The 13,069-nt window shown below is 32.2% G+C and overlaps 1 protein-coding gene across 1 annotated transcript; it reads right to left on the bottom strand.

The window, feature by feature from the left end:
* Positions 1–286: 286 nt before the first annotated feature.
* Positions 287–1,852, bottom strand: LOC106754656. The gene has a single exon (XM_014636709.1). It carries the CDS (start codon positions 1,850–1,852, stop codon positions 287–289), a length of 1,566 nt encoding a protein of 521 aa, XP_014492195.1.
* Between the last annotated feature and the right edge of the window lie 11,217 nt (positions 1,853–13,069).

Here is a 13,069-nt window from a genome sequence, read left to right as displayed (position 1 = left end):
CATGTGTATTTAGACATATCATCCACTATAGTTAAGAAATATTTGAAACCATCAACAGAAGAAGTATTATAGGGCCCCCAAATATCAACATGAATTAAATCAAAAGGAGCTTTAGAAACAATAGTACTTAATTGAAATGGCAATTTCTTTTGCTTAGAATAATGACAAGCATCACATTGAGTGTATTTTGTGTCTGGTAAAGTGGAATACATGTTACGTAATTTGGTATAACAAGAAAAAGAAGGATGTCCTAGTCTATAATGCCAAATATCCATAGAGTTCTGTCTTATTGTAGAACAAGCAATAGAATTCTCAATGGTAGAAGCAACTGGTGAACGAGGGGTGTGGGTGCAGGAACTATCATGACATACAAGCCATCTCTTTCTTTAGCCTGACCAATCATCTGCATGGTTGACTTGTCCTGTATTTCACAGGAAAATTCAGAAATGTTAAGTATACAAGATAAAGATTTAGTTAACTTTGTAACTGAAATAATATTGACTGAAAAATTGGGAACAAACAAGACATTATGTAAAGTAAGGTGTGGGCTAAGGGAAACTGTGCCAGAAAAATGAGCAAATGAAGAATTATTGTTGGGTAGTGATACTGTAATTAGTGAGATTCTATGATAAGAAATAAAATGAGACAAAGAATTGGATATATGATCAGTGACACCTGTGTCTAGAATCCATTGGGAGTAGATACTACCTTGAGCCTGAGAAGAAGTGGAAACATTATGAGAGCTCACTAGATTGTTAAAATGTGGGGCTGTGGGATTAGATTGAGGGAGAAGTGCCAATAGACTGTGAATTTGCTCTTGAGAAAGTCCCAAAGTTNAGGTCTGTGACTGTGNCTGAGAATTATTANAAGGAACTGTNGTAGAAGAATCTATGGTAACATTGTGGACCTTTTTTGCTTTCAAATCAGGTGGTAATCCATGTATCAAAAAACATGTATCAATGGTNTGGTTTGTCCTACCACAGTGAGTGCATTGTCGAGGTGCACCAAACATTCCCCCTGAGAAACGAGCCGGAGAACCTTGATAACGAGATTTTCCCCGGCCATAATCATTGGCAGGAGAGGGTTTCCCTCTGCCATTGAAGGTAGAAAAAGAAGGTTTAGATTGAGAAANTTGTGCCGCCATGACNGGAGGCTGAGAAAGAGTTCCTGATTGTAATTGTCGCTCATGTTGAATTATCATTGAAAAAATTTTGGGTAAAGAAGGCAAGGGATCCATGAGAAGGATCTGAGAGCGGACAACAAAGTAATTATCATTCAAGCCTCTAAGAAAGCAAAGAACACAATCATTATCACGATATTCCTTCATTGTCTGAGAAACAATACAACAAGAAGCTTGACATTCAAGAATTGGGCAAAAATTGCAAAGTTCATCCCAGAGAATCTTCATTTTAGTGTAATATGCAGTAACACTGAGATCAGATTGATGCATAGAATAAAGATCTTGATGCAATTGTGAAATTCGAACATAATCACCTTGGGAGAACCGATCTTTGAGATCCTTCCATGCCGTAGCGACAGAATCAACCCAAATAATACTTGTAGCAATCTCATGAGAAACAGAATGATTGATCCAAGATAAAACCAGATTATTGCAACGATTCCATGCTTGAACCATGGGATCTTTATCAGTTGGATAAGGAATGGAACCATCAACAAAGCCAATCTTATTTTTCATTTGTAGTGCCATAGACATCGAGCGAGCCCATCCATGATAATTGTGACCTTCAAGAATCGGAGAAACAAGAACCAATGAAGGATTCTCATTAGGGTGAATGTAATAGTAGTGTGTTGTATCTTGCAATGATGCGAGAGTAACAGAGGGAGTAGCCATAGAAGGAGAAAAAAAATAGGAAAGCCAATAACGAAAGATAGAGGATGAAGATCTGGGCAAGAACAAAATTGGTTGCGGAAGAACGTGATGAAAAATTAATTTCCTTCTGATACCATATTACAAAAGAAGAAAGAATGAAATATTGTATTTCTTATTGAATGATAAGGAGAGAGTACAATTGATATATATAATTGTTCAGAGCAATATAAAAAAGGAATATAAGTATAAAAATATATGAACATAAATGCACAAATATGAACAGAGAATAAAATAATTCCAATAGTGCAGGGGGTGTAAGAACAAAACGGACATTGTTCAGGTGAATATGATCATTATCTTATCTTCTTGTATAATCAAAGTCCAAGGTTTTCCTTGTGCTGCAATCTTTGGCTTTCTATTGTCCATACAGGTTTACATCCCTTACGCGTGTAAGTTGCTCTTCCAAGAGTTAATGGCTATGGCCATAGCGCCAAGAATGCTTACTAAGGAGATCAAATCTACAAAAGACCAAAAGAAGAAAGGAGCCTGATTAACATGTTTGACATGAGCCACTACTATTATATCTTGACTTACATCTCGAGAATATGGAACGCATATAATTTCTAAATATACCAATTTTATTTTATTCCATTTTCCAAATCTGAAATTAGAGAGATCTTTCAATGTTGAATTCTTTAAATTTCATTGCAATTCTTGATAGCTATGTTGTATTGTATTTGTAACAACACGCCCTACAACAGCAATACTTAAGTTCAATTCTTATACAATTTAATGAAACGAGACAATTTATTGATTTAAGTGTTTTTTTATTTACCACTTTTACTTTATATAAAGTTCATCTCTTTATTAACATTTAATCATTTAAATATAGCATTCAAAAATAACATTTTATATTAATTTAATAACTAGGGGTATTTTGGTAATTTTTAACTTCTACCAATTAAACTAATTTTTTAAATCTGTCAAATTAATCAAATCCTACACTAATTCTCATAAACTTTACCCTCAAATCCACTCTCAATTACGCACAAATCCACTCAAAAAAACAACAAAATAATTACCCTCAAATCCACTCAAATCCATTTAAATCATCTCCCCCAAATCATCTTTCTCAAATTCATTCAAAAGAACACACCCTTGATATTGATTTGATTGTAATAATAAAAAATAAATAAAGTAGTGGTTTTTTTTCATGATTCTCTTTTCACTGTATTTTTATATTCAGAATTTAAGATATTATTAAAAGTAAAAAAGAAAATGCATTAAATGAAAGATTCTTTGATATAAAAATATTTTTTAATTTAATTTGTCATATAATTTGATTTTCTTATTTTAAAAAACTTGTATATCTTTTATAGTTCAATTATACATTGTTTTACTAAGAAGAAGATGAAAATAGAAATTGTAACAGTTATTAGTTTCTCAGTTTCTAAATATATGAAATAGAAGAAAACCCTTTTGTGTTTAAGAAAGACAAATAAAAAATAGAGTTCCAAATGTACACAGAAGAACCCAAAATATATTTTATTTTTTTGTTTTAAATTGTATATTCTGAAATATAAAATAAAAATACATTTTGAATTCTATTCATAGTGAGATTTTTATATTTTGAATTATGTATTTTGAAATATAAAAAGTTGTATTTTGAACTTTACGTTCTAATATTCGAAATGAAATGTATATTCTCAATTATACAATCTAAAATATAAATTTTATATTTCAAATTACATAAAATATTAATTACAAAATATAAAATTTGTGTAAAGTACAGATTAAATTTATGGAAATGCAGGAAAAAAAAAGTTGTCTTTTATTAAATACTTTCTAATTACGAGAGGATTTTCTATAAACACTAATGGTTGAATGATTAAAGCACTCAACTTATAATTGGGGAATTTATAGATTTAATTCCTACTAGATACACATTAATTGGATTTTTCCTTCAAAAAATCTATCAAATTTTTGTTTATGGTGGTGTTGTGTGGGATATGTTCCTACTATAAAAAATTGTTATTTAGCAGAAAACAAATTAATCATGGAAGGAATAACATAGACAATGTGGAGGTAGTGTCCTTCAAGATTGACTTTGAAAAGGTCTCTCTGACTTAATGGGTTGGGTTTCCTAAATTTAATGATGTATGGAGTTTCATTCAAAAAGGAGGAAATATAAAAAATTTATCTCATTTGCTATTATGTTTGTTTGGTCAATATAAGTCTTTTAGAAAAAAATTAATAGTCAAGGTGACCTCTTTTTATACTTTTGCATAAAGTCTCAATGATGAAAACTATAATTTAAATTTTCCAAGTTATAACACTTAATATAAGTATTCTTTTTCTCTGCAAAAATACAATTTATTGTTGGATATTTAATTTTTTTTTTTGTAAAAAAGAAAGCCCATGAGCTAGCCCTAACCCACAAGGCTTTGGGGCTTTTTAGCCCTGGGGGCCTTTTTAGTAAAGGACTTTTTTGGCCCTGTGGGCTTTTTTGACCCCAACCCACATGAGTTAGGACCAGGACCTATTATAGGGGCCTATTTGACAGGTCTAGAGACAAGTGTGGAGAATTTTTTTTATGTTTATATACACACATTATAATAAAAATGTAATCATATGATAAAATCATCTTTAATTAGGTAGAAATAGATTTGAAAATTGCTGACAATATCTTAGAATTACAATTTTTTGAGGCGTGTAATGTATTACGTAAGTCTCTTAGATATAATAGGAACTTCTCAAAATATATTTGAGGGTCACAGAACTAGCAAAAAACTCTATGAGAGTATATACCCAGGATATGAGATTTAGAAAATAAGATAGAAGGTAGGAAATCAAGATAGAAAATAAAGATTGAAAATATGTGTTTTTTGTGCTACACTTGGAATGAAATGGATGTTATATTTATAAACATGCAAAGAAAGGATCGTTGCAAAATTCTAAACTTTGCATTATGAACGTTGTCACCTAACGTCTTAAAACCAATGTTCCAAAACAATATAATGTAATATTCAAATGAACGTTGCACAACTTTTTATTACAATAAAATAATAATATTTTACAACAATCTCCTACATATTGCAAAAGAAAGTTTAGAAAAGAAAAAAAAAATCTTTGACTCAAATAGTTCAAACATTAGAAAAAGAAAGATAATAAACTTTTATCCTGGATTTCATAGGATGTGATGCATCAAAGCTGGTATAGCAAGCTATATGAACCAGTCTTAGATCAAGAAACTTAACACACAGTGTAGTTGGTATAGCAAGCTATATGAACCAAAGACACTTGACGTGTGTTAGAGGTTTATCAATAACAATACACCCCATAATTCTTGTTGTTAACGTTGTGTTGTGCTAAATAGGCCATGCGCGTGCCTGATATTCATGAGTGCTCTAGAGATCATGCCAAAATCTCATTGAAGTGGTCTCACTCAACACTCATATAGGTGATTTCATTAAGAGTATGTTGCAAATCATACACCACCCATAAGGGATATGAAAATTATTAAAAACTTTGTTTAAACTAAAATTCTTTCACCACAGAGAATTTTAATGACAAAGTTTAGCCTCTCAATAATGCAATCTTTAGCACTTTCACACACATCATAGGAAGGGACATATTTGATTTAAAATCAAATTAGTATTATTAGAACTAACAAGTAACTTGTTTTTACCCATATGAACCTTATTCATGGGATCTCCAATCACAAAGGTTGGGTTACCATCACTTGTTTGTTTGCAAGTGGCTTAAGTCTCATTCTCCTTGATGTTTCTAATATCATTTATCTTCCCAAGGGTTTTGTCAAAGGATCTGCTAGATTTTGTTCTGACTTCACATAGTCAATGGAAATAATTCCACTCTTTAGCAGCTGCTTCACCAAATTGTGTCTCAATTGTATATGTTTATTTTTTCCATTGTAATTATGATATTTAGCTATAACTATTGTCGATTGACAATCACAATGTATTGATACTGATGGGGTTGGTTTCATTCCTAGTGGAATCTTTGCTAAGAAGTTTTTCAACCACTCAGTCTCACTACCAGCCATCTCCAAAGCAACAAACTCAGATTCCATTGTTGATGTTGCAATAATTATTTGTCTGGCTGATCTCCATGTAATCGCACCACCCCCAAGTGTGAATACATAACCACTAGTGGATTTTGTCTCATCTGAATCAAAGATCCAATTAGCATCACTGTATCCTTCTAATACAATGGGAAATCCACTATATTCAATGACATAATCTATTGAACCTCTTAAGTATCTCATAACCCTAGAAAGTGCATCCCAATGTTCTTGATTTGGACATTGAGTGTACTGACTCAGCCTACCTACTACATAAGCAATATCAGGTCTGGAAAAGCTCATCAAGTGCGGTAAGCTCCCAATTATCTGGGCATACTAAGGTTGAGATAATGATTCTCCTTTATTTTTCATTAATTTAGATTTAACATCATAAGGGGTACTAATTGGTTTTAAGTCATAAAACCCAAACTTCTTAAGAAGTTTTTCAATGTATTATTCTTGAGATAGTAATATACTATCTCCCTTCCTTATGATTTTAATACCTAAAATCACATTGGCTTCACTCATGTCTTTCATTTCAAAAATTGATACTAGAAACAATTTAGTTCTAGTGACTATCTCATTGCATGTACCAGAAAATTAACATGTTATTCACATACAACATGACATATTCTCTTCTTTCAAATTTAGAATATTATCAATATCATTAAGTGAAAAGCCAAATTTATTTCTTCAAATAATTAAATAAAATTACCTACACCCCGAAAGTTTTAAAATATTTAAGATTTGTAAACGAGAGAATACTTGTGCTTCTCTTATTTGTAGGTAAAGTATACGAAAAATTACTAAGTATCTCATCTTATTTCTTTTTCTTTCTCTAGAGAGAAAATCTTCTCCACATTTCCTCAAACATTACAAAGGCATGACACATTGAAAATTAGGGTTCATAATCCTAACTCCAATGAACTCTAAGTTGTTGCCTCGTCTCCCTCTTCTTCATCCTCATCTGCGGTCTCGTCTAAGTTTTGGAAACAAAGTTTTGATCCTTTGGAAAGAGTTGTTGATGTCAGCCATAAGTCCTTAAGATTGTAGTAAAAATTGTTGACAATATCTTGAACCACAATTTCCTGAGGCATTTAAATTCATTGTCCTTAAGGACTTATTCGCGGTGTGTTACGTAAGTCTCCCAAGATACAACAGGAACTTCTTGAAATGTATTTGAGGGTCACATAACTAGCAAGAAACTCTATACGAGTATATACCCAGGATATGAGATTTAGAAAATAAGATAGAAGGTAGGAAATCAAGAGAGAAAATAGAGATTAAAAATATGTGTTTTTTGTGCTGCACTTGGAATGAAATGGATGTTATATTTATAAACATGCAAAGGAAGGACCATTGCAGAATTCTAAACATTGCATTATGAACGTTGCCACCCAATGTCTTAAAACCAACGTTCCAAAACAATATAATATAATATTCAAATGAACGTTGCAAAAGTTTACGGACATTGCACAACTTTCTATTGCAATAAAATAATAATATTTTACAACAAATATCACATTATATTAGATTACTTTTCTTCATTTTGTGTTAAAATTAAAGTTTTAAAATCTCTAAAAAACTTATTTCACCTCTATTAATCAAAAATATATATTATATTTTTCAAAAATAACTAAGATTAGCCAATTAAGATATTGTCTTTCATCAATTTTAATGTTCTTTATAACCTTAATGTCCTAAACTTCACATCAAGCTATCACCTGAAATGCAAGAAAACACTAAAGGGATCAATTAAGCTCTTTAGAAAGATTTTACAATTTCAATTTCAAGTTGATATCAGAGCGGGTCGATTCCACTATGGTTTCTGTCTAGTCTCCTTTATCGACACCTATAGTTATTGTCCGCAACTATTTGGTGTCGTTTGTCGTTATTCGTCATTGTTTGACACTATTTTGCGACTGTTTGAAACTGTCCACTAGAGTTTGTCACCATCCAATACCATCAACCTCTGTTCTCTGCCGTTTTGACGTCATTCGCCACTATCTGCCACCGTTCGTCGCTGTCCAGGGCCATCCACCATCACAGTTTCTTCTGGTGTCCATCGAATCTGGTTCACCTCTCCACATGACAACCAATCCTGTCAGTGTTAGAGTCTAGTTCTCCTACACACATTGCCACATGCAACATCTATATGCACCGTGAACAAGTGCCTACTACTCACGTACCGTTGTCTACTTGCCGGAACGCCATTGTGGCATCTCCATAGTAGTCGTCATTCTCTCCTCTTTTAGTTCAGCCCCTCAAAACCTTGTTCCATTAACGTCCAGAAGCAACCCTGTTGAAAGTCACATAGGGTTTTTCGGTTTCTTCTTCTGGTTTTTTAACCCTTGATCATGAATGGCATCTAGAAGTGTCATTTCATTATTTGGAAGTCCCTCAATCACTTCTGAAAAGTTAAATGGCAAAAATTACCTATCTTGGTCTACTGTCGTTGAGATGTGGTTTCTTAGTCAAGGTCATTATGATCACCTTGAGAAAGATGGCAGTCATACACCTACGGAAAAAGTTGATCAGTGGAAACAAGCATATTTCCAGTTATGTGCTCTGTTATGGCAATCAGTGGAACCCAAACTTCTTATGTCTCTAAGAGCTTTCAAAGCTTGTCACTCCTTTTGGAAGAAAGCTCAAAGCATTTATGCCAACGATATTCACGTCTCTTTGACATGACAAACAAGCTTGCATCTCTTAAAATGGCAGACCATGATATGATGTCCTTAATGGCTGAAGCCCAATTTGCTATCGAAGAACTAAGGATGTTTTTGGAAGTGGACTCATTATAGGATATCAAGAAGAAACTAGACAAATATTACATGATGTTTATTATTCGTGCCATACATCCAAATTTTGATCATATTAGAGATCAAATTTTGACCAATCATGAGGTCCCCTCCATGGAAACATTGACCACTCGCCTTTTGTGTGTCCTGGTACCTTAAACTCAAGAAGCTTGTGAACTAGTGGAACTATTTGTCATGGTTTCCGCAAGAGGAAGAGGAGGATTTGGTACTAGAGGAGGAAGATGAAGAGGTTAGGGACGTCCTCAATGCACATACTGTAAAAGGATGGGTCACACTCAAGAGAATTGATACTCCTTGCATGGTTTCCCTTCGAAAACCGCCAATATTTCGAAGACTGAAACTTCTACTTCTAAGTTCACCGAGGATGAATATTAAAAGTGTTGGAAACAGAATGGCTCAGTTTCAACACCAAGAGGGGGGGGTGAATTTGTGAGGTTTAAAATTTTTTTTTCGCAAAGTATAAACCTTTACAAAGTTTCTTGAATCGCAAGGAAGTATAAACCTTTACAAAGTATAAACCTTTACAAAGTATAAACCGTGGTGGCTCCGATTGCGAGTTTCGTTTGGCACGGTTTTTGTAATTTTCGTTTCTCCTTAACAAAATGTTCTTTTTCTTTGATGTTTTCATTGTTTCTATTTTGAGCTGTGTGATTCTGAGTTCGATTTTGTTCGTGCAATGTTTCTGTGTTCTTTTGTGTTTATGTGATTGTTTTGTTTTGAAGATTGAATTGGACTATGTCACTCTGCATTTTATGATTCCTGATGGAATTAAATGACTCCGCAGTGAGCATTCTTTATCGAAATGTCTTCTCGAGTCAGAGATGAGTCCAATGAATGATTCATTCAACTTTGTGTTTCTATTCTTTTTGTTTTATAGTGTATAACAGATTTAGATTTGCTTTGATTGAGAATTAGTGGAAATTACCACTGTAAGTTCTGAAATATGAATTATAAGACCCTGAATTGGGCTTACTTTAGTCAGAATGTCTTTCTGAGTGTAATTGAAGCTTTATCCTTAGTCATTGCACATTTAAATTTTGTTTTATGCTTCCTTTCATTTGTTTGTGAATTTTTGATTGATGAATAGGCAAATGAACATTGGTTGGATAAATTAGAGGAAAGAGTCAATTTACAGTTATGAAATATGAACTAGAATACCCTGTATTAGGATTCACATTATCAGGATGTCTTCCTGAGAACTCTAAGCACTCTTTTATTCACTCTAATGTGGATTTACATGTGAATTCAATAATGTCTATGCTCTTAGTTAGTTTCTTGTATATTTTTATTTGTTCAACATGTCTTGGATTAGTTTTAGCTTAAGTAATAATTTCTTGTTCTCTTGAATGTGTTCTTTTAAATCATGAATTACTTTGCTTTACATTCTTGTTTCACATGTTCCTCACTGATTGTTTGATTTGGTTAGTAATTATATTTCTCAATTGTAATATGCATTTCTAGTGTCTTTGTAAATCAGTAGATCATATTAGCTATAGAAATTAGGTCTTGTTTCTGTTATTAGGCAGTAGCAATGTTCATTAGTTTTGGATCATTTTAGTTGCATTAAATTTTCATATTTGCATAGGTTTTGTCGTTGTTTCTGTTTTTGGTAGTTTAAATTTCTATTTTCCTTTATTTTCTTTTCTTTACATTTTATTCTTTTCTTTTCTTTTTAAATAGATTTCTTTTCTTATTTCTTTTCTTTTCAAATTTCTTTATTTTCATTTCATTTCTTTTCCCCACATTGTCTGTTAGTTAGTAATAATTAGAAAATAAAAGCAAGAATTAACAAAACATTTTAAACTTAATTTAAATGAGTCCTTGGATTGATCCTTGGTTGACCCCTATACTTCATTAGTGGGAAAACTGAGTTTGTTTTGATTTTAGGCGACAAAAATATGTTTAACAAATCACCATGTGCTTGGTTTTAAAAGTTTAGCTCCATTGTTCAAAAATTTGGGCTAAAACATAATGAAGCAAACCATTCGATTTTTTTTATTATCATTCATATGTACTGCAATGTGTTCACTTAACAGTATATGTTGATGATATATTCATTACAAGAAATGATGTTGAAATATGTCTGCTGAAAGAGTATTTGTGTAGACATTTTCAAATCAAGGATGTTGGAAGTCTCAAATACTTCTTAGGCATTGAAGTAACACAATCAAAAGATGAATTTGTAATCTCCCAAAGGAAGTATGCTCTTAATATATTTCAAAAAACAAGCATGATCGATTGCAAACCGGTAGATACTCTCATGGACCTAAACCGGAAATTAAGGATAAAGGAAGGTGAATTATTCTTCGATCCGAAGAGATATAGAAGGCTGGTTGGAAAACTGATTTATCTCACTATTACAATGCCAAATCTATCCTTTCAAGTTGCAGTTGAAAATGGGGAAGTTCGCTTGATAGACGATCTACTATCGGGTATTGTGTTTTCCTTGGAGGAAATATAATTTCATGGAAAAGCAAGAAATAAAATGTAGTAGCTTGATCAAAAATTGAAGTCGAGCATAGGACAATGACGTCACTAACATGTGAACTTATATTTCTTCAAGAGCTTAACTTCTGTGACATCCATACCAAAAACATATATTGCGATAATCAAGTTGTTCTCCACATTACATCAAATCTAGTGTTTCGCGAGAGGACTAAACATATAGAAATTAATTGTCATTTTGTTCGTGAAAAGTTGTTGACTAAAGAAATATGTACTAAGTTTGTTAGGTCAAATGACCAACTTGTAGATGTGTTGACCAAGTCATTAAGGGGTTCTCAAATTGAGTTTATTTGTTCTAAGCTTGGTACACACAATATCTATGCTTCAGCTTGAGGAGAAGTGTTAGAATAAATGTCCTATGTATCATCATTAAGCCTACTTAAGGATATTGTACTAGTCTAATATCTAGGGTAGTACCTAGGTCTGCACCTAGGTATCTAGGATAGAAGTTTAATCTTTCATATACGTTTGTATTAAACATTATTATAAATAAATAAATAAAAATGAGAGGAATCAAATAAGCCCTCTAGAAATATTTTACAGCTTCAATCTCTAATGATGTGTTCACTTTAATGGAAAACACTATTCATGTTGGTTTGCTACGACGAAATTCAAATGAGTTTTGTGTTTGCTTTAAAGGATTTTAGCGCAATTGAAAGCGCTTATTTGTGGGATAAGGAAATTTTTTTATCTTCCATCCACTATGAAGATTTGCAACAATTCATGACAATTCCCAATTTTACCCTTACAACATTCATGACTTTTGAATGTAAAGATTTACACAGATAAATTAATAACAATAATAATAATATAATAATAATGGAATTTTAAAAATTAATTTTTATTTTTTTCTCTTTATAATAATTTTTACAATTATATATAATATATTACTTTTACAATTAAGGGTATTTTGGTAATCTTCAATTTCTACCAATTAAACCATTTTTTTATCTATCATATTGGTCAAATCCTACACTAATTCTCACAAACTTTATTTCTAAATCCACTCTCACCCACCTCTAAATCCACTCAAATAAACAACAAAAACTTTACCCTCAAATCCCTTCAAATTCATCCACTTACTCTCCCTCAAATGATCTCCCCAAAGCAAACATACCCTTAATTTTTATGAATTTTATCCCTATTCATGTAAATGTCCATAAAGGCAGAGACTTCAATGAGAGGAGAAATGTTAATAAAAAAACTTAATAGTAGGTAGAGTTGTCAAAATGGGTAACCCGGCTCGACTCGGCCCGACCCACCACGGGTTGATCACTTAGTGAGCCAACCCAACCCGACTCATTTATTAGCGAGCCAGAAAAATTCAAACTCGGCCCCACTCACCACGGGTTGGCGGGTAATTCATTGGAATTCTTTGCACAATTGCACTAAGTTTTGTGATTTTATCCCAACTCACGTAAATGTCCATAAATGTAGAAGGTACAATGTGAGGACCAATGTAAATTAAATGCTTAATATTGAGGTTGTTAACCAGGACATAACTTGTTCTAAATTTTTTGGTACAATCTATTTGGGAAGTATAGTACTTTTACTTGGCATTTATCTTAATTTTCTTTTATGATACATTTCTTCACTTTATTTTATTATTTATTATATTTAATTTTCCTTTCTTTTATTATAGTGCAATAGGTATATTCATTCATGGAAATGTGAGTACTATATGATGTATTTGATCAAAACTATCATTCATGCATAAATTTATATACTACATATATAATAAAATTGTTTGTTTTAGGTGTTTGATGATTCATCACCAATATCAAAGGAGGTCATCACCAGAATAACATATCAATGAACAAGTTATCTCCT

The sequence above is a fragment of the Vigna radiata genome, unplaced genomic scaffold (genome assembly GCF_000741045.1).
Source record: "Vigna radiata var. radiata cultivar VC1973A unplaced genomic scaffold, Vradiata_ver6 scaffold_209, whole genome shotgun sequence".
NCBI classification, from domain to species: Eukaryota; Viridiplantae; Streptophyta; class Magnoliopsida; order Fabales; family Fabaceae; genus Vigna; species Vigna radiata.
Note: the sequence above shows the minus strand (reverse complement) of the source record. Positions and strands in the feature narration are given on the sequence as shown.